Source organism: Panthera leo, chromosome B1, assembly GCF_018350215.1.
Source record: "Panthera leo isolate Ple1 chromosome B1, P.leo_Ple1_pat1.1, whole genome shotgun sequence".
Classification (NCBI taxonomy): Eukaryota; Metazoa; Chordata; class Mammalia; order Carnivora; family Felidae; genus Panthera; species Panthera leo.
In genome coordinates, this window is record NC_056682.1 from 154,541,738 (window position 1) to 154,560,376 (window position 18,639).

General features: G+C 33.6%; 1 protein-coding gene across 1 annotated transcript in view; it reads right to left on the minus strand.

The window, feature by feature from the left end:
- Window positions 1-4,477: 4,477 nt before the first annotated feature.
- ADGRL3 (adhesion G protein-coupled receptor L3) overlaps window positions 4,478-18,639 on the minus strand; it is a 690,326-nt gene continuing 676,164 nt past the window's right edge. Inside the window, exon 26 of the mRNA XM_042936279.1 lies at window positions 4,478-6,147. Coding sequence (XP_042792213.1) covers window positions 5,348-6,147 — 800 coding nt within the window. The 3' untranslated portion in view covers window positions 4,478-5,347. The remainder of the gene's footprint in view (window positions 6,148-18,639) is intronic.

Below are 18,639 nucleotides of genomic sequence, written 5' to 3' on the forward strand. Positions count from 1 at the left end.
ATAGTTTGCCTTTACCTTTGAAATACTCTGATGGGACACAAGTGAAATGAGAAAAGTTTGTGTGACATACTATTAAGAGAGAAATAAACATCAAAACATAGCTGAAATGAAGACATTTGAATAATAACCTACAGGTCCTGGATGTTGGAGACGTGCTTTTAATTTTTTTAAAGAGGGTAGGGCAATAAGTTTATTGAAAATGAAAATATGCAAAACTATAGTAACTACCTGTTATATTGCAAAAATCACAAAGTTTGCAATATTGTAAACAAGCTATTTCTTCTGCAAGCTGTAAATAAAAGGAATCAAAGTATGTAAGTGTATAGGTGAAAGTTAAAGATTGATTTCCCTTTTAAAGCAAAAGTGAAGTAGAAACTAATCAGGTTAATTAGAAAATAGGAAAGATTCCTCTTATGGCCTAAGCAGGAAAGAAGCAGCTACCAACATTTTAATTTAGAAATGAAAATTTAGATATTTATCAATATTTTTTCAGATGGCTTCAGAAGTATGTATTTGCTGATTACAAAATTGAATTTCTGGTTGGGATCCATCAAATCTATTTTATGAGCTCAAAGAAGCTTTCCACGTAGAATTCATTTGCACAAAAATGCTTCCATAAGCTATTTTCTAATGTTGCTGTTTCACTCTTGTGCTCCCATGTTCCTAACTAATTTATTAATGTGCAGAAATCTAACAGAGGATGTATGTAAAGTATTTTTAGAAATGCATAGTAATTTTTTATGTTGTGAGTTATAATTATGAACCACTAAACATGAACTCATCAAATCTTAATACCTTGGTACTACATATACTAGAAGATCGTACATATTGTTATTTTATCTCAAATAGTTTTGTAACAGAAGAAAGGACATTCTTGTCAGTATTTTTAGAATTGCTCAAAATCAGAGTCTGGGTTTCTTTCTTTCTCTCTCTAAATTTGCAGTAATATAGTAGTTCTGTAGTGTTTTTGTTTTTTCTAAAACACCTCAATCAGTAGCACTTTGGTATAATACTAACGCACAACTTCTGAAAACAAATGCTTCTTTCACTAATAGGAGCTGATTATTGATTAGTCTGGAGTTGATCTTTAGACAACCCAGAAACTGGTTTCCCTCTCCCTTTTGTTCTCTATACTGCAGAAAGTCAGTCTTTAAAAGTTTTTAATGTCATTTTTTAAACTAAGTAAACCTTTGTCAATGGATTGGAACATGTGTGGGGGAAAAAGCTGAAGATACTGGCTAAAATTAAGTCCATGGGTTCTATATGACTATTACTAATTCTCTTATATGTTTATCTCTATTACCATGGAAAGTTTCGTCACACCAACTAATTTTTTAAAAACACTAAATCTTAAAGATCTTTTATCAATATGTTGACATTTTTAGGTTAATGGGGATTTTCAAAGTATATATCATAAACTACACTTTAGTTTTGAGTCTTTGTGAATTTGCCTGATAGGAAGTTAAGGATATTTCCATTATCTACATTTTATTAATACAGTTTCCTGATTATTTTCACTTTGACATAATTGTTCTCATGCAAGTTCTTTTTTGTCATGATTATTTAAGCATGGCAATTTATTATTCAACTATAGTATTTTTTACTTTTAATAGAGTGGAACTGGAGAGATGTTCAAAAACTTAAATTGAAATTCAAATCTATTTTTCCTTCACAAAATGTAGTTTTCTCCATAAATATTATCAATTAGGAACATGGGCTTTGCAACAATCCAACAGTCTGTGAGTCAACTAGACATGAGATCTGTTAGCTAGTGTCCTGCAAAGTACCTTGGGAGATAGACCTCAAAAGAAAAAAAAAAAAAAAAAAAAAGCTCGAGAGTAAAATATTACAAAAATATTATTTTACTAGGAAATAATAATTGGTTTGTTTTATTGGCATAACTTTTACTTCCAGCTATCCAAATGATGTGCTATGTAGGTACAGTCCGTCTGCTTGATGAAAATTTAGTTTTTTATAGAATTTCAGATAAGTATATCAGAAGTAGGCAGATAAGTAAGTCATGAATGGCACAGGGTATTGAAGTATAGTCAACCAAAGGTGGCAAAAAACAATAAACTTTTTAAAAATTATTAATTTATCAATAGCTATGCATGAAAATACATGTGAAAAAAAGTCAAGTTTAGGAACTCAAGCCTTGCTAGTATAAAAAGGACTAAATGAATACATGTTAGATATACACAAATTTCTATTGAAATGTACACATAATTAGCTCCTATATCTACTGTTTTGTTTCAGTATAGTCACATAAAACTTGAGGGAACAATCTCTGTAAAAGTCTTTGGGATCTTGTCTCTCTGATAGCACATCAATTGTGATGTATTCGAATTCAAACATCTCACCCTTTCATCTTTATGCAAGGGCTTGGTAGTAACTGACAGTCCTAAATGGCCTTCTGCACCAGTTATGTATTCAAGTGATTTTCTTCAGTTGGTCTGTGTAAAGCTGGGGAGGCTACCTGTTTCAAATTCCATGTAATGACACATAAAAGATAGCGGGCAGGGAGGTAGCAATATCAGAAAATCAGAATTGGCAGCCTCAGCAAGCTGACTTGAGGTAGTTTCCCCATTGTTCTGTGAAACTAGCTTCTTACTGACGAGCTGCTTTCATATAGATCTCTGCTGAATTGGCGAAACAAGCATAAGCGCTCATAATCCACAGGCCAACTTTAGACAAGTTGTCTAAAAGGGGCTTTTTCATTACCAAATGTATTCTATGCAACAGATAGGCAAACCACCTTTCAGGTGCTAATATTGCCACAGTGTGGGATGTGAAAACCTAATTACCATTAAAGCTTGAGGTTCTCCTGCAACTCAAGAACAATTCTAGAGACTTAAAAATTACTCGTGTTAAGTGACTAAAAAGGAATGATGCATAAAATATTCTGAGGTGAATATTAAGATTATGATGTACTCTGGCCCAGCACAGAATTCTTTCTTTTGTCATATATTCTTAAACTATATAGAGATTACTGGTTATTCCATAAACTATTCCATCTCATCTTAAGTTAAGAAATTAATTAATAGGTAGGTGGTGTTCAGATTTGGGGGGGGGGGGGGGAAGAAGTCACCAAAATATCATACACTACAAGATAAATTACAATTTGGCAAATTCATTCTAGCTTTGCTCTAGAAGGGACTCTATGTTTAGACACTGCTGGTAAAGGTTCTTCAGTAATTGGAGATCTAGAAAGTTTCTTTGAAAGGACTTTGTTTCATATATGGGGCAAGAAAAATTAGAATAAAAATGTCTTCTACTATCTTTATAAAATGGATATTCTCTTTGCCATTAAACTGGCAGCTTTGAGCCAACTGAATGACTTTAAATTTCTGACCTCAAAATAGAACTTACAGGAAAGGAAAATAAGTGACTCACCCCCTCTTCAATTCAATACATAAATCTCTGATTGAAGCTGGTTTTTATAGTAAGCATGATGGCTGCTGCTTATAAAATAAGCACATAGTAGCTTATATTAACCTGCTTAAAAGTAAGTTATGCATCTTATTTCATTCAACATAAACATGCCCATCCCATTTTTCTGGTTTACTTTGTCTGCAAAAATGGTAAAATTTTGTGCTTAGGTTATTCTTCTAGGCAGATCTGATTTCTATTGCATGGCTCATTTGGGCCATAGAGTAATCGATTAGCAAAGTATATATAATGAAAACAGAAGGAAAGACGAGAAAAATGAAAAGAATAATTCATCATATAGTACATACATCAAAGTCTTCTAAATCTCAATCAGTTGTTTATTGGTTGGCAAACAAGTTTCACTTTTACAACAAATATTAGTAATGAGGTCATCCAACTTTGAGACCATACAAAATGGATCATAAATTTAAAAAAAAATTATATGTGCTGCTAATTTACCTCTTGTATTCCTACATTACTTAAAATCCTGTCAAATAAATAAATTTTCCTGTTAATAAACAGAAGAGTTTAAAAAAATCACTTCAAAATAACTTGACCTTTCATTTCTTACTACAAGGGAGTGAATTTCCTTTAAAAATTGGTAGTGCGGGTGCCCACTTGGGGATCAGACTGAGCATTCAGCACTTTAATGCCTATGGGATACCGTTTTTTTTTTTCACATGCAGAAGCCCCACTAGTTCTATTGACGCCTCTTGACTTCTAGAATCATAGCTACTGTCTTGGTGATCAACTGCTTGCCAAATATACTTTGCATTACAACAGATGTATACTGTAAACATAAAAGTTCGTCCTGCTCTAATCTGCAAAAATGCTCTTGGAAATATTCTGACTGAATAAAGATATATAGTGAGGGAAGGAAGTCTAATTTTATTTATTTTATTTTTTTGTAAAAAATAATTTGTTTGCATTACTAGAAAATGATTCTTATAAAGTGATAGTTTCATTTATTTATTTATTTATTTATTTTTTTTGCCAGGTGAAATTTTAAAGAAAAAATAAGGAAAAATAAAAGGAAAGAAAAAAAGAAGAAAGGAAAAAGAGAAGAAAAAGCAAAGAAAATGAAGGAAGAAAGAAAAGAAGGAAGGAAGGAAGGAAACTTTGCTCTCTTACTGGCAGACAAACTTGCAAGACCAGCACGAAAGAAAAAGAAAAAATATCTCTTTTTTTCCACTACATTAACAGGACTCAAATTCTGGAGGAACAGAAAGCTGACTATATGTGCAATGCTAGTATCTGTACATTACATAGAAATTGTTCAATTTTTTTTCTGCCATTAGTTTTATCATCAGTTAATACAGCAAATCATAAAATATGCATTTAGCATATAATTCTAGAATTCCCCTCCATTTCATTATTAATTTGTTGTTTTATTTTGTATTCCACAGCTATTCCCACTGTGGTGAATTCAGGTTGTGAGTGACTAAAAACCACTATGTGATACAGTTTTGCTTTGTTTTTATGTTTGTTTGTGCAGCACTCCAATCTAGATGCAGCATTGTTACTAATGTCAAACAACTGTTCTGGCCTTTTAAAAATCAGGTCCTTGTAATTATAGTAACAGAGCATCAGAGATGTTAGAACAAACACAACATAATTCAACAAGGCCACAATGAGCGCCATTTTCTTCATATCTCGTTCATTAACATAATGAAGTCTCCATCTGAGGGGGAAAAGACAAGAAAGGAGAGGGCACAGGGGAATTTCAGCAGTTATCTTTCTCCCCTGGGCTGACCTAAAAATCCCAGTTTAAAAAAAAAAAAGTCTGAAAGTGTGTGTTTGTCTTTCAAGAACAGCATAAAGATTTAGGAGTACACACATTATTACCACTGCTTATATCAACTCAGAACAGTCAACCAGGTGTTAGCAGTTTTGTCGGTTTCAATTTCTGTGTCATCTTCTATAGACTAGTGACCAAATGAGCTGGTCCTTTTGAACTTCCCTCTGGAGGGGTCCCATCTTTGTTTGGAGGAACTATAAATCCATCACTGCTACCGCGACCTAGCTGATAGTAGGTGTGCAGCTGATGGACGTGGTTTCTGGAGCCTAGGTTTGGCATGCTTTTGTAGTAAACATCTTCGGCATCACCACATCTGGCCGGTGGGGGTTCGGTCTGGGTGCTGGTGGTAACGCTCTCTGTGGCAGGCACACCAGCCAGTGCTGGCATGCTGGTGTACAGAGAGTCCCTGTGGGGTGACTGGAGATCTTCTGTGTGCTCGTTGGTTAGCAAAGGGAAAAAACTCTCACTGTGGTCTTGGGGGAGCCGCCTTCTGGTGTAATGGTGTGGCTGGTGGTTCTCTGTGGAGTAGACTCTTGGGGGAAGCAAAGGAGCATCAGATTCCTCATGAATGAGTTCCAGGCCCAAACTCTCCTCGTGGTTGAAGGAGGTGGCGTCATCCAGGACAATGGCATCATCTTCACTCCCACTGCCAAGGTTATTCACCAGCTTGTTCATCAGATTCCTGTTCTGTTCACTGGAGCGCTCGTGGTTGTTCAGGTAAGACGGGATATAGTTGGAAGTGAGTTCCTTCAGAATCTTTTTCTCTAGGGCGGTCTCATTGTGGTTATAGCCACGGTCTATGATTTGCACACAGTTGCTCAGGTATTCGCCACCGGCAATGCTGTAACTATTGCCATGGTTACCATTCAGTGGTAGAGTATCCATGACACTTGTATCCCTGGCATTGTTCAGAAGCCCCTCTGAAAAAGATTACAAAACACTATGACATTTACATCCATTTGGCCACAGAACACACACACAAACACAAAGGCAGAAACATCCGACTATGAAGTATGTATAAATTGCTAGCACGTTTAATTAATTATAAAATGGTTGGAAACAAAACATACTATTAAGTCTACATGTACACATTTCTATATACACTCGGGGACAATTGATAGGAACCTTATAAATGGAAAAGTATCTAAAATAATTCTTTAAAAGAACAATTTAAAAAACCTATAAATTTGTAGTTTCCACACAAACATTGCCTGATACTATTTGAAACATATTTGGTTATAACTTAGAAAAAAAATAACGCAAAATTTTGGTGTAATCATTCATAGCTTTCAATTTATACACATCAAAGTCAATTTAATAATTCATTACCTTTAATTTTACATGTTGTTTTAACATTAAAATAGGCATAATATTAACATAATTCATGTGTGGTACTTTGAATATTCTGGTCAAAAGTGAAAGAATCAAGCAGCTTCTAATAATTTGATATATAATTTTGCAAGATTAAACATAATTCCTACACACAAAACCACAAAAGGATTATGTTAAATTTGTCAAAATGATGTAGTCATGAAATAATGCTTAGTCAAATAAATGGCACATCAAAATAATATGCATCTAGGAACTTTCAAAACAAAAATATTTAGATTTACTTTCTAATATCATTTTCTACATATTAACCCATTAGCGATTATTTAGGGTCATTAGGTAATACTACAAAAGAATGTGTAAAGACACAGGTATCTGATTCCTAAAAACATAGTGTCAGTATTAAAGATTCCATGTCATAATGAGTGATGACTTTGTGTGCATATTAAACTTTGAATTTAAAAGAGATTGAACATTTTATTCTGGGAAGAAATAGTTGCAGTGAAATAAAATTTAACCACGTGCTTCTTCAAGGTTTTTGCATTCTCTTGAATGAACAGAAATCCAAGAATCTATAATAGTTCCAAAATCAGTTCAAATGCAACCACGAAAGAAAATAAAACACAAACATTTAACCAATACTCATAAGTAAGAAAGGATATTTCTTTACAGAACAATTAATTGAAGAATTCTATTAAACTTCTCAATACACTGCTAACTTGTGAAAATATAACATTCATTCTATATCTGTGATGCAGTTATGTTTATCAAAACTGAACTCCTTCTTTGCTGGTTTAAATAAAGTGTCCCAAATGTATCAATTTATATATGGACTTTTGCTGCATACTCTGTATTCAAGTAACAGTTTCTAAAGACAGCAATGCATAAAATTCATTAAAAAGCAGCCATCACAGACATAGGGTGAAGCGATTTATTTTCATGTTATAAGATATCTTGTAGACAAATCCACAATGTTAAGAAAAATAAAAGTAAATGTTCTTTAAAGGGCCATATGTGATGGGTGATTGCTGCTGTGGAGGCTGCCATGGTATGCATGATGGTTACGGCTGAGTGACTGATGCATTGAAACGTGTGTATTACTTCCGTTGTCAATGCATTAGGTACAGGTCGGAAACAACCATAGTAAAATAAAGTGGATATGCTGCATGTGACATATATGTGTATGATGGAATGTAGTAATAAAAAATAAAAGCTTATGAATTACTTAGCAAAAATAAATGCTTAATTTAAAAACAATTTAACTCACACAAACATTACATGAGACTTAACAACTATGTTGATTATGTGACACAGTAAAAGAATCAGACAACAAAAGCGTCTAATCTCTATTAACGTAAATTTATATAAGTCGATTCATAGGCTCTTTAGTTTTTAAATTGTGAGATGAACTGTTTTTAATAACTACATCATCTATATGTGATGCAATAAAAGTGAACTAAAAAAAATTACATTTGATATGCAATGTTTAGCTTTACTCCCATACTTGTCTCTCTGTAGGGCTCTAAACGACAGCATGAAGAAAAGGAAAGAAAAAACAACAAGTAAGCTTACAGCGACAGTAGAAGAAACATGAGTAAAAAGCAAATTGATGATATGCAGAAAAAAGAGTCAAAGGAAATAATTTCCACTGCCCCCAAATTCATGAGTCTGTGTTACATGGTTTATCATAATTAAAAATACTGAAATGTTAGTCAAAAAATAAGAACCCCCCCCTTAACACATGCTAATAAAATGAGTCTTTAATAAGCGTTTCTACAGTTTATAACAAATTTTAAACAAAAACACATCTATTTTAAAGTTAAGATTATCACACCAACCAAGGAGAGTAAAGATTCGAAGGCAAGCCATGACGATTCCCACAACTGCATTTCAATATTGCATATATTTACGTGTATGTATGTTTGAACATACCTGCTTCTAAGAAATGTTATTTAATTTTAAAAATTTTCAGTAAAATTATAAATAAAATCTTTAGCATGTACACAGAGGAAAAAAACACAGTTGTAGTTTTCCATATTTGTGTCTTTTTTCCTTTATGAATCTTTTTTTTCCACGTAAAAAGGTTATATTTCCCCCATTATAACTATCCAAATGCTTCTTATCATTTGTGAATAATACTGATCAGAACTGTCATTTCTGGAGCTCATATTCAAAAGTCGTGAAACTTTGAAAAAAGAAAATGGTTAAATCCAACTGTTATTCTGTATCAAGACAACAGGAGGGGAAGAAAAATACCACCATCAGTGTCCGGTTTTCTTCTGGATTCTTGCACAATCATGCAATCAAACATTTTTAGAACTGATCCTTTAAAAAACAATCCTGGCAAAATTATTTTTTAAAAAACACTCCTATTTTAATCAGGTCATGAAGGACGGCTCTTGCTGATTTTGTTTACAGGAAGGTTAAATCATCCTAAAATCAAAACCAGGAAATTCATTGGGCTAGATCGTTTCAGGAGATTCCAGCTTGTTAGAATTTCACCATTCCTTTAAGAGATGGTTTTTGCACTTACAAGTTGATTTGCTTTTCAGAAAAAAGACTGACTTTATTTCAGGATGGAGAGGAAGGTTCTCTTAATAAAGTTTCAAAATAGCTTTAGAAAAAATAATTTGAAATAAAGAGCCAAGCCAGTATACTAACAGATGCAAATCGTTAGTAAGCTCATTATGGCTCCTTCCTTAAATGACAGAATTTTAGAACTGGAAAGCCTATGAGAGATAACTGAAGCTCAATTCCTGCTTCTCAGAGATGAGGGAACTCCAGCCAAAATAGGCTGAACCTTATCTAACTCCACCCTGCTAACAGTGGAAGAACTGAAATCAAAAAGAAAATCTTGTAGATTTCCTCTGTGCCCTACTATCTAGTTCTTCCACCTGCCTTAGGCTTTGAAGCCATCATAGAACATTTATTTATATATTTTATAATATAATCTTGTATTCTTACCACCTATCATGTATTCTTCATTATATCCTGTCCTAAGGGTATGTCTTTCTTTAAGTTCTATGGTAGAATTAGTTACTTTAAAATGTAAATTATTTTGTGAAATCATGACTTCGGCTCTATATGCTCTCTTGATAGGTTAATCTATAACAAGATTTACCTTGCAAAAATTGAATTTTCTAATCCTGATAAGAATATAATGGTCCAGAAATACAATGCATGAAGTTTTCAAAAATGTCCACAGATAGAATCTCAATCCAATATAATAAAAGCATATTAGTCATCTTTATTCCTAACTCTATATGCTTCAGTAACTCTATGAACACATCTCTACATATTTTAAATAAAGGCATTACAAACAAATATGGATACTTATATCTGAATGCTCCTTTGCTTGGATGGTCTTAGTGCAACTGAATTAGAGGACCCAATAGAACAGAACCAAGTGGTACTTCAACATAAACCACTCCAGTACATACCGAGCCACCTATATTTCATGTAAGATTTCCCCTTGCCAGTAAGAATATTAAGTGCATTCATCTGAAAGCATAAGATTAGTAGCAATATGACAATCACTAAGATTTATTTGGGGTCAGTGGTAAAAAGAATGATTTTAAGCACTACCATAGTTTAATATCTTAAAAAATATTAAAACATTAAGCCATTAAATAATTTCACCTCTGACTCTGAGAAACATTAATAAAAATTGTTTGCTCTTGTTTTTAAGAAAAGTCAGTAGTATTTATTTAATTTGCTGGGAAAAACAATAAACCCATTCAGAAGAATTTGTGTATTTATTGATCATCGTAATAGCAATATCCAGTAATAAATTCCACAGGAATAAAACCTTATATGTATATGGTATTACTTTAAATTCGCATCTACAGAATTTCACTTTGAGAGTGTTTACAATAGTGTTCCATCCTTAGAAAAATCGCCTAATTTATGATTCCAGTAAAAATAAAACAGGACAAGAAAGGAGATATTGAATTAGGGAAGACATACAGATTAATAATTGTTAGTTTTTTGTTACATAAGACATTAGAAATTATATCTGAATAATCAAAAAAGCTAAACAAAATGTGGTCTAAATTTTTACATGTTCTGAAACAATATTCAATAAGTAAAACAATTTTTAGTGTTTCTCCAACTCTGCGTAAAGTGAATAATGTAGAATAGATTTAATTTGCAGATATGGTATAAATCTTCACTTAACATCACTGAAAACGTACTAAGATGTCAGCACATTGCAAAATGTTTATAATGACACAATTATCTGTAACTTAACCTAATTTAAAAACAAAAAACAAAAAAAAACCCAGCCTGTATAAGGTCTGCTGACTTGTTCTGTTAAGCCACATTTGTTATGTTGTGAAATATACAACAAGTGTTATGTACACTTCACTGAGGGCCACAATAAAATAGGGGCATTGACAGAGGAGAGACAATTTAGAGAGGGAACCACCAGGAAGGACCCAGAAACTATCTCGTATTGATGGCACCGGGGTGATTTTACTGGGGAAATGGAGGACTCAAAGAAGCCAGATCAATTGCTTTCAAAGTATTTAAAAGGATTGACACAGAAGCAGAATACTTTGCTCTTCCTTGCTCTAGAAGGCAAATCAAAGTATCATGGTCAGAGGCAAATTTCAGCTCAGTGGAAGGAAAAAATATACATAACAAATGGAGGATTTCAACAACTGAATGTATGAAATCCTGAGGGGAGAAGGGTCCCATTAAAGGAAATGGGCACAGGCTGACAGAATGTCAGCAATGTGGTGAAGAGAATTCATGAGCTCTAACCCTGCTTTTGATTCTCAAAGTCTGATTCTTAGACATGCAGGCCTTCTGAAACTTGATAATTCAAAAATTCGCTAATTACTTCATCCTACTGAGATACAGTTTGAGCATATTCCTGAAGTCACTCTGTATTACTGACTTCAGAAATTTTGAAATAATTTAAAATCATCCTTTGTCCCTGGCAAGGTATCTGGGAAACTCAGAAGGTTTTAGACACCCAATTTCAGTTCTGCAACAAGCAAACTTTCATGGGATGGCCACTCACACCAAGTTTTACACACTCATGCCACTAATCTTTTATCTCTGACTGAGAAGGAAAAGAAAACACAGAGATTCCCATAAAGAATAATAGAAATTTTATTCAGAATTGCCTAGGAAAGCTAATATACTGCTAATCTGTCACATCCAACTTCAAACAACCACTTTTAAGTCTCTTTGTTATAGTGAATTTTCTTTCAGATATAATATTACATAAGTGGATCCCTAACTAGGACTTTTCTTTTAGGAAAGTTTTATTTGACTAATTTTTTTCCTGTGGTTTCTTCCAAATGATATGAATTGTTTTAATTTCTTGTGCCCCAGTACATCTTTATTCTTAGAGAAGGTAATGCCTGTCCAAACACTCATATTGTAAGTGGTTTTAAAGAGATTTATGCTTATTTGTTTGGGATGTAATTAAAATTTTATATCATTTAAAGTAATTAAATTTTCATATCATTCAGAAGAACCATATCCCAAAGCTTTGTTTTTCACAGGTAGCCACAGCAGGAAAAAAAAATCCCGACTGTCCTGAGTCACTCACACAGGCAATGGCAAGCTAGTGTGGAACCTAACTTGGTATTGTTCAGTTCAATAGCAAACGGAATGGATCTTTTCTCCATGGCTTAGCTCAATGTAATTTTCCATGGAGCTGATCTAAGTGCTTTCAACAGTACTGATGCCTTGCACCTAGAGTATTCTTCATGGCATAACAAAGATTACTTTCTTGATCTTATACCATTAAGACTATCAAATCAAGTCTTTCTTTATTTTACTTACCTTAGGCAAATTCTCATTTCTCAAAATACATACATGGGTGTTTAATATAGAAATCAATCAACAACAAGACAAGCACTGACACGACACAATACATTTTATAACATTACAGAGAAACAAACACGTATTGGTGAATTAAGCATTTGTTTATCAGAAGGAGGGAAACCATTTGTTACTAAAGGAAACCTAAGGAAAATGGAAAATAAAAGCACCAAGAGGGGTGGAAGGCAAAGGGAGTCTGTGTGTCTGCTTCCAAAAGAAAGAAAAGGCAGTGGAAAGAACGCAAAATAGAATGTGGCCATAAAAGCTACATAAAATGGGACTCTCACTTGAAAAAATTAAGATAAACTCCAGCACACCTTGTGCGTTGTACATGCTGACAGAAGGGTTGTTACAGACCGCCGGTTCCCCAAGCAATGTATTATAGGGATTGTTAGTACCATGCGGACGAAGCAGAGCATTGCTTATAAGATGATTAGCCATGGCTCCTGGAGCAGCCCCATAGAAAGACAGAGAAAAAAAAAAAAAAGGTCAATCAGGCAAATGTGTTTGAAAAAAAGAAAGGAAACATTTAGAATGACAACAGTTGATATAGTCCTGATTACAGGCAGGCAGCTAATTAGACTCAAAAATATATGCCACTAAAGCACACATGTTTCCAATAATGCACATATCCAAGAGTCAATGGGAAAGAAAGAAAATGGTTTATGATGTTGATTAAGCCATATATAGGGTGTTCTCTTTCCCAAAGTATAAGCAAGAGTATACTCCCATGCTTGCTAAAAATAAAAAATAAAAAAATGAAAGCAAAATATAGTCTTCCATATAAACAAAACACAAAACAAAAGCTGAAAAAAAAAGTTTAAAACACGGAAAGAAAAGCCAAAATAAACAAAACATTCCCTCATTCACAGAAACCGTTGGGTTGTTTTCAATGAAAGTAAAAAAGAATAAAAGGCAACATTTACAATAAAACACACATTTGGAGAGCAGTTGTGGACACAACAGAAGAATTTGACATTTCTTAAAATTCTAAGAAAAGGAATCCCTTACATCAAAATAAGATATAATCACTCTCGTTAGTACACTGTAGTAAGCATACTAATTAGGTGATTTTACAAATCTAATAATCATATGGATATTATTTTAAATATTTCAAATAAAGTATTGACTTCATAATATCCAGCATATATATAATTCCATTTTCCATTTTCCAACTGGTTGTTTGAACTTTGGCACATAAAGTAAGAAAGCTAAATTATTTCATCTCTTTGTAAATAGATGTACCTAGTGCCTAATATATCATTAGTATGAGTTGCAACCTCCAACCTCCAAAATTGTTTAACCAAAAAAAAAAGCAAAATATCAGAGGAATAGTTTTATTAAACATAATTAGGCCATGTGTAAAAAATGATAGGCAGAATGCATGTTTATGTTAGATGATAAAGAAAGAAAATGTGACTGAGGAGAGGAAAATACAAATTGTATGAGGATAGTCAGATTGAACACAAGTATTTGTTAATTCAGTATATACATTAGAGAATGAAAATACAATCAGTAGACCAGGAGAAAATATTTGCAAACAAATTTACAAATATTTGCAATCCAAGAAAAGTTAGTATCTGGAATACAGGAAGAACTCTTAAAAGTCAACAGTAAAAACAAACATACAGACAAACACCCAAACAACCCAAAGCAAAAAACTAACAACAACAACAAAAAACCCAATCTAATTAGAAAATGGGCCAAAGACATAAAAAGACATTTTACAGCCAAGGATATACAGGTGGCAAACAAGACCATGAAAAGAATTGCTATTAGCTATTAAGAAAATGCAGATTAAAACCACAATGTGGGGAGCCTGGCTGGTTCAGTTGTTTTAGCATCTGACTGGATCTCGACTCAGGTCATGATCTCACAGTTTATGAGTTTGAGCCCTGTGTCGAGTTCTGCACTGACAATGTGGAGCCTGCTTGGAATTCTCTGTCCATCTCTCTCTGCCACTCCCCCACTCGTGCTGGGTCTCTTTCTCTTTAAAAATAAATAAACTTTAAAAAAAATTATTAAAGAAACCAATGTGACATCACTACACACTTAAAATTTAAATGGTGACAACATTAAATGCTGGCAAGGGTGAAGAAAACTGGATCTTTCCTACTTTGCTGGAGGAATGTCAAATAGTATAGCTACTCTGGAAAATAGTTATAAAAGTAACCATTCAATTACCATACCACCCAGCAATTGTACTCTTAGACATTCATCCCAGATAAAATGGAGATTTATGTTCACATAAAAACCTATACATGAATGTTCATGCAGCCTTATTTATAATAGTCCATAATGGAAACAGCCCAGATATCCTTCAGCTGGTGAAAGGTTAAGCAATCTGTGGCACATCCTTACCAGGAAACACTATTCATTAATTAAAAAAAGAACAATTATTGATACAACAAACTGGATGAATCTCTGGATAATAATACAGAGTAAAAAAGACAATCCAAAAGGTTATGTACTAACTGATTCCATATATATATATGGAATATATATTTATATATATAAAATATATTTCCATATAGATATACATAAGATTCTTAAAATGACAAAATGATAGAAATGGAGAACAGATTAGTGGTTGACAGGGGTAAAGATGCAAGGGGGAGGGAAGTGGAAATGGTCATACACGGGCAACATGAGGCTTCCCTGTGGCTATGGAGCTATTCTGTATGTAGGCTATGCTGGTATAACACAAACCGAGTCTTGATAGATAGAATTGCATTGAACTAAACACACACACACACACTCACACACACACACACACACAAATACAATGAAATATAAGTAATATTGAAGACATCTGAACAAGACTGCTGGGTATCGGTCAATATTCTGGCATGATTTTGTAGTATAGTTTTACAAGGTATTATTGAAGAACACTGGGTACAAGGAACACAATCTCTTCACTATTTCATATAACTGTAAGTGAATCTACAATTATCGCAAAATAAGTAATCTATATTGAATGAAACAAAAATATTTATTCATAGAAAATGCAAAAAATGAGAAGAAAAAACTTGGCCATGATAGTTTTATTTTATTTTTTTTCAAAATCATAGTTCTTTGTTATATAGCAAATTATCAATCAAGTAACACCTATTTTATCTATTTTTTTAAGTAAGCTCTATACCCGATGTTGGGGTTGAATTCATGATCAAGAGTCGCATGCTCTACCAACTGAGACAGCCAGACACCCCAAATAACAGATATTTTAACCTCAAAATTGGGTAAGTGAACATCTCTAGATTTAAAGTACAATATAGCTTGTCGGATTTATAAAACTGGAAGGTTACAATTCTTTCAGGAAATAAGCCATGTGTTTGCATCCTACACATTCCACACAGAACTAGCACAGAAGTAGCACAAAATTTTCCACTTATTAAATGCTCGATGAGTATTTGCTGAAATTGTACAACATACACATTTAAATGTTTTTAACAGAGTGAGACGGCAGATCTCCACTTTATCGTACAATGGATCAATCAGGATGTCACTTCCCACTGATAAATATATAGAATACCAGCAAGAAAAACTACAAAGAGTTGGCTATTGTGCCATTCAGATAAGAAACAGAATACTATACATCTTAAACATGTGTATCGTTGATGTTACACAAATTTATGATTGTTAGAGACCAGATTTGGCCTGCACAACATTTTAAAAAAGCAAACTACCTGTAAATTGCACCTGCTACTAATGTTTATTATTCTAGCCTTCAAGTTACAATACAATTACAATTCTAGCCTTCCAATACAAATAATTACTTTCTAAAATTACTCTAAGAATTTTAACAGAAAATGAAAGGTGTAAACAACTTAAAATGAACTAGGGTAAAAACCCTAAATATATAAAATTGCTAAAATTCATTATTTTCCCTCATAGATCAAATAAGGGTTAGATCTTTATGGCTGGAGCATCTATCTGTATTTCTTCTTCTTCTTCTTCTTTTTTTAAATGTTTATTTATTTTTGAGAGACGGAGAGACACAGAGTGCGAACAGAGGAGGGGCAGAAAGAGAGGGAGACACAGAATCCCAAGCAAGCTCCACACTATCAGTGCAGAACTCAACGTGGGGCTTGAACTCAAATCACGAGATCATGCCCTGAGCCAAAACCAAGAGTCAGATGCTTTACCAACTGAGCCACCCAGGCGCCCTATATCTGTATTTCTATATATTTTCCTTCATTACTACATATTTCTTAATTTGAACTGATTAAAAAACAAACAAGCTGGGAAGATTGCATGCTACTTCTGCCCACTTGCTTCACGTAGATTGCCAAAGAAAATATTCCTTTGTCATATCTGTCTCTCTCTATATGTATATATATTTTTCTATACCAATGTAAAAGAATATGCTCTGTGATTTAAAATAAGGAAACAATTGAGTTAGGAAGAACCAAACATAAGCAAAAAGCATGTGGCTCAATATTTTTTCTGGCTGTCATTCAGTTTATTTAAAGGTTAAAAATATAAGAACAAACAATTTAATCACACAAAAATGGAGTTCTGTAATTGAATTCTAATGAAGCTATCAAAATTTTTGATAGGCCATCTGGTCATAGCTTTCCTAGCATAAAGTTGTTTTTAGTTTTGCTAAGTGTGTTCTAAGTTTTGAATATACCTAAAGACACTCTTATTAGTGAAATTACTAATGTAGGAAGACTGAGTTTTTTTTTATTTGTCAATTCTTGCTAATCTGGAAAGTCCAGCAACAATAACAGAAATGCTATTGGTATACAGCCATGGAGTGATACAATGTTGACTAAATGGAACAATATTCAGTCCCAGCCACGTGGCTTTGGAAGGTAGCTTCCTCAAAACCAAGTGTAACCCAGATCAGGTACAGATCTATAGCCACAATGAGTGACATACAGTCATAATTAAGATCCACCTGCTTTTAAATCTAAAACCACACAAATACTGACAAAAATAATCTAGAACTTTCCAACAAAATACATTTTCTTCTTTATCCTTGGTATTAAGAGCCTTTTTCCTGATAGAAGAAGGATCATTGGTTAAAGTTGCTTTTTTATGATGACTCACCTTTTTACATCTTATGCCCCATTTGAAATCAAGTTAATTAGTGTCACTATAACTGACTTTAACCCTAAAAATTGAGTTAAAATATAAGTGAGGGCTCAGTAACAGGAACTGAGGAATAGGATATCAAATTTGATCATTAGAGTTTTGCAGAGTATGAAGTTGTGGATAAGCTTTATGGGTTTGCTGGTTTGAAAGAATGAGGGATATGTTTGAGTAACCAGTTATCTGTGGTTTGATTCCCTAGTGTTAGAAGGCAATCATTTTCCATCATTTTATGGACACTCAAATCTTGCAAGAGGCCGTTTTTCCTGTTGCCATTCCAAACAAGTGCGATAAGGTGTTTTCGCATGGTTCCTACAGTCCATGCTCACATTTATGCATTTCAATTGTACCTTTGAAAGGTGGCCCTGTGTCAAAAACACTGGCTTGTTGCCAATGCCTAGATCTCTTAACTAAAAACTTGTACAGAACCTGTCTTCTTGGGTCTTTTGTGTACAAAGTTACATTTGTCTTTTTCCATAGCTGCACTACATTTCACTTGTCTTAGCTGAAGCCTATTCTGTTTGCTTCTGGCTGTTTCCCCAATTTACCCAGGTCACTTTGAATTCCGATACTATTTTCCAAGGTACTGTCCATCCTGTCTCTTCCTCTTCCTTCCAACTAACTTCTGATTTGTAAACTTCCCTTCTAATAGCTATGAAATTGCTGCAGACTTCCAAGAAGATCGGTGTTTACAGACCATCTGTCACTGTTTTTCAGCTAAAAAGTTAAGCTTACTGGTTAGTCAGGTTGAAGACACAAATAAGCTGATGTTGCTGGGTAGAGAAGATAGTTACAACACTACATATGGGAAAAGAATGTTTATGTACAAATTTCATTGGAATGTAAACGCCAGAAAAACAAGGAATACACTGGGTTTTATTACCGCTCTATACCAAGGGTCTAGAATAGTTCCCAGAGCTTGGTAAATACTTGCTTAAATAATGAAAAAAAGCCCATGTGAAATCTATGGCATCTTTAATGTAACAAACTAACACAAGTCATTTTACCAATTATGAGCAGTTTTATAATTTGAGTAAATTTTTTACAAGTGCCAATTGTCTAATTCCTAATGTGATTTATTTCCTTCTAACACTATACCAGGTATATTTAAAGCAGGAAAAAAACACTCATGTAATTATTTGGAAATA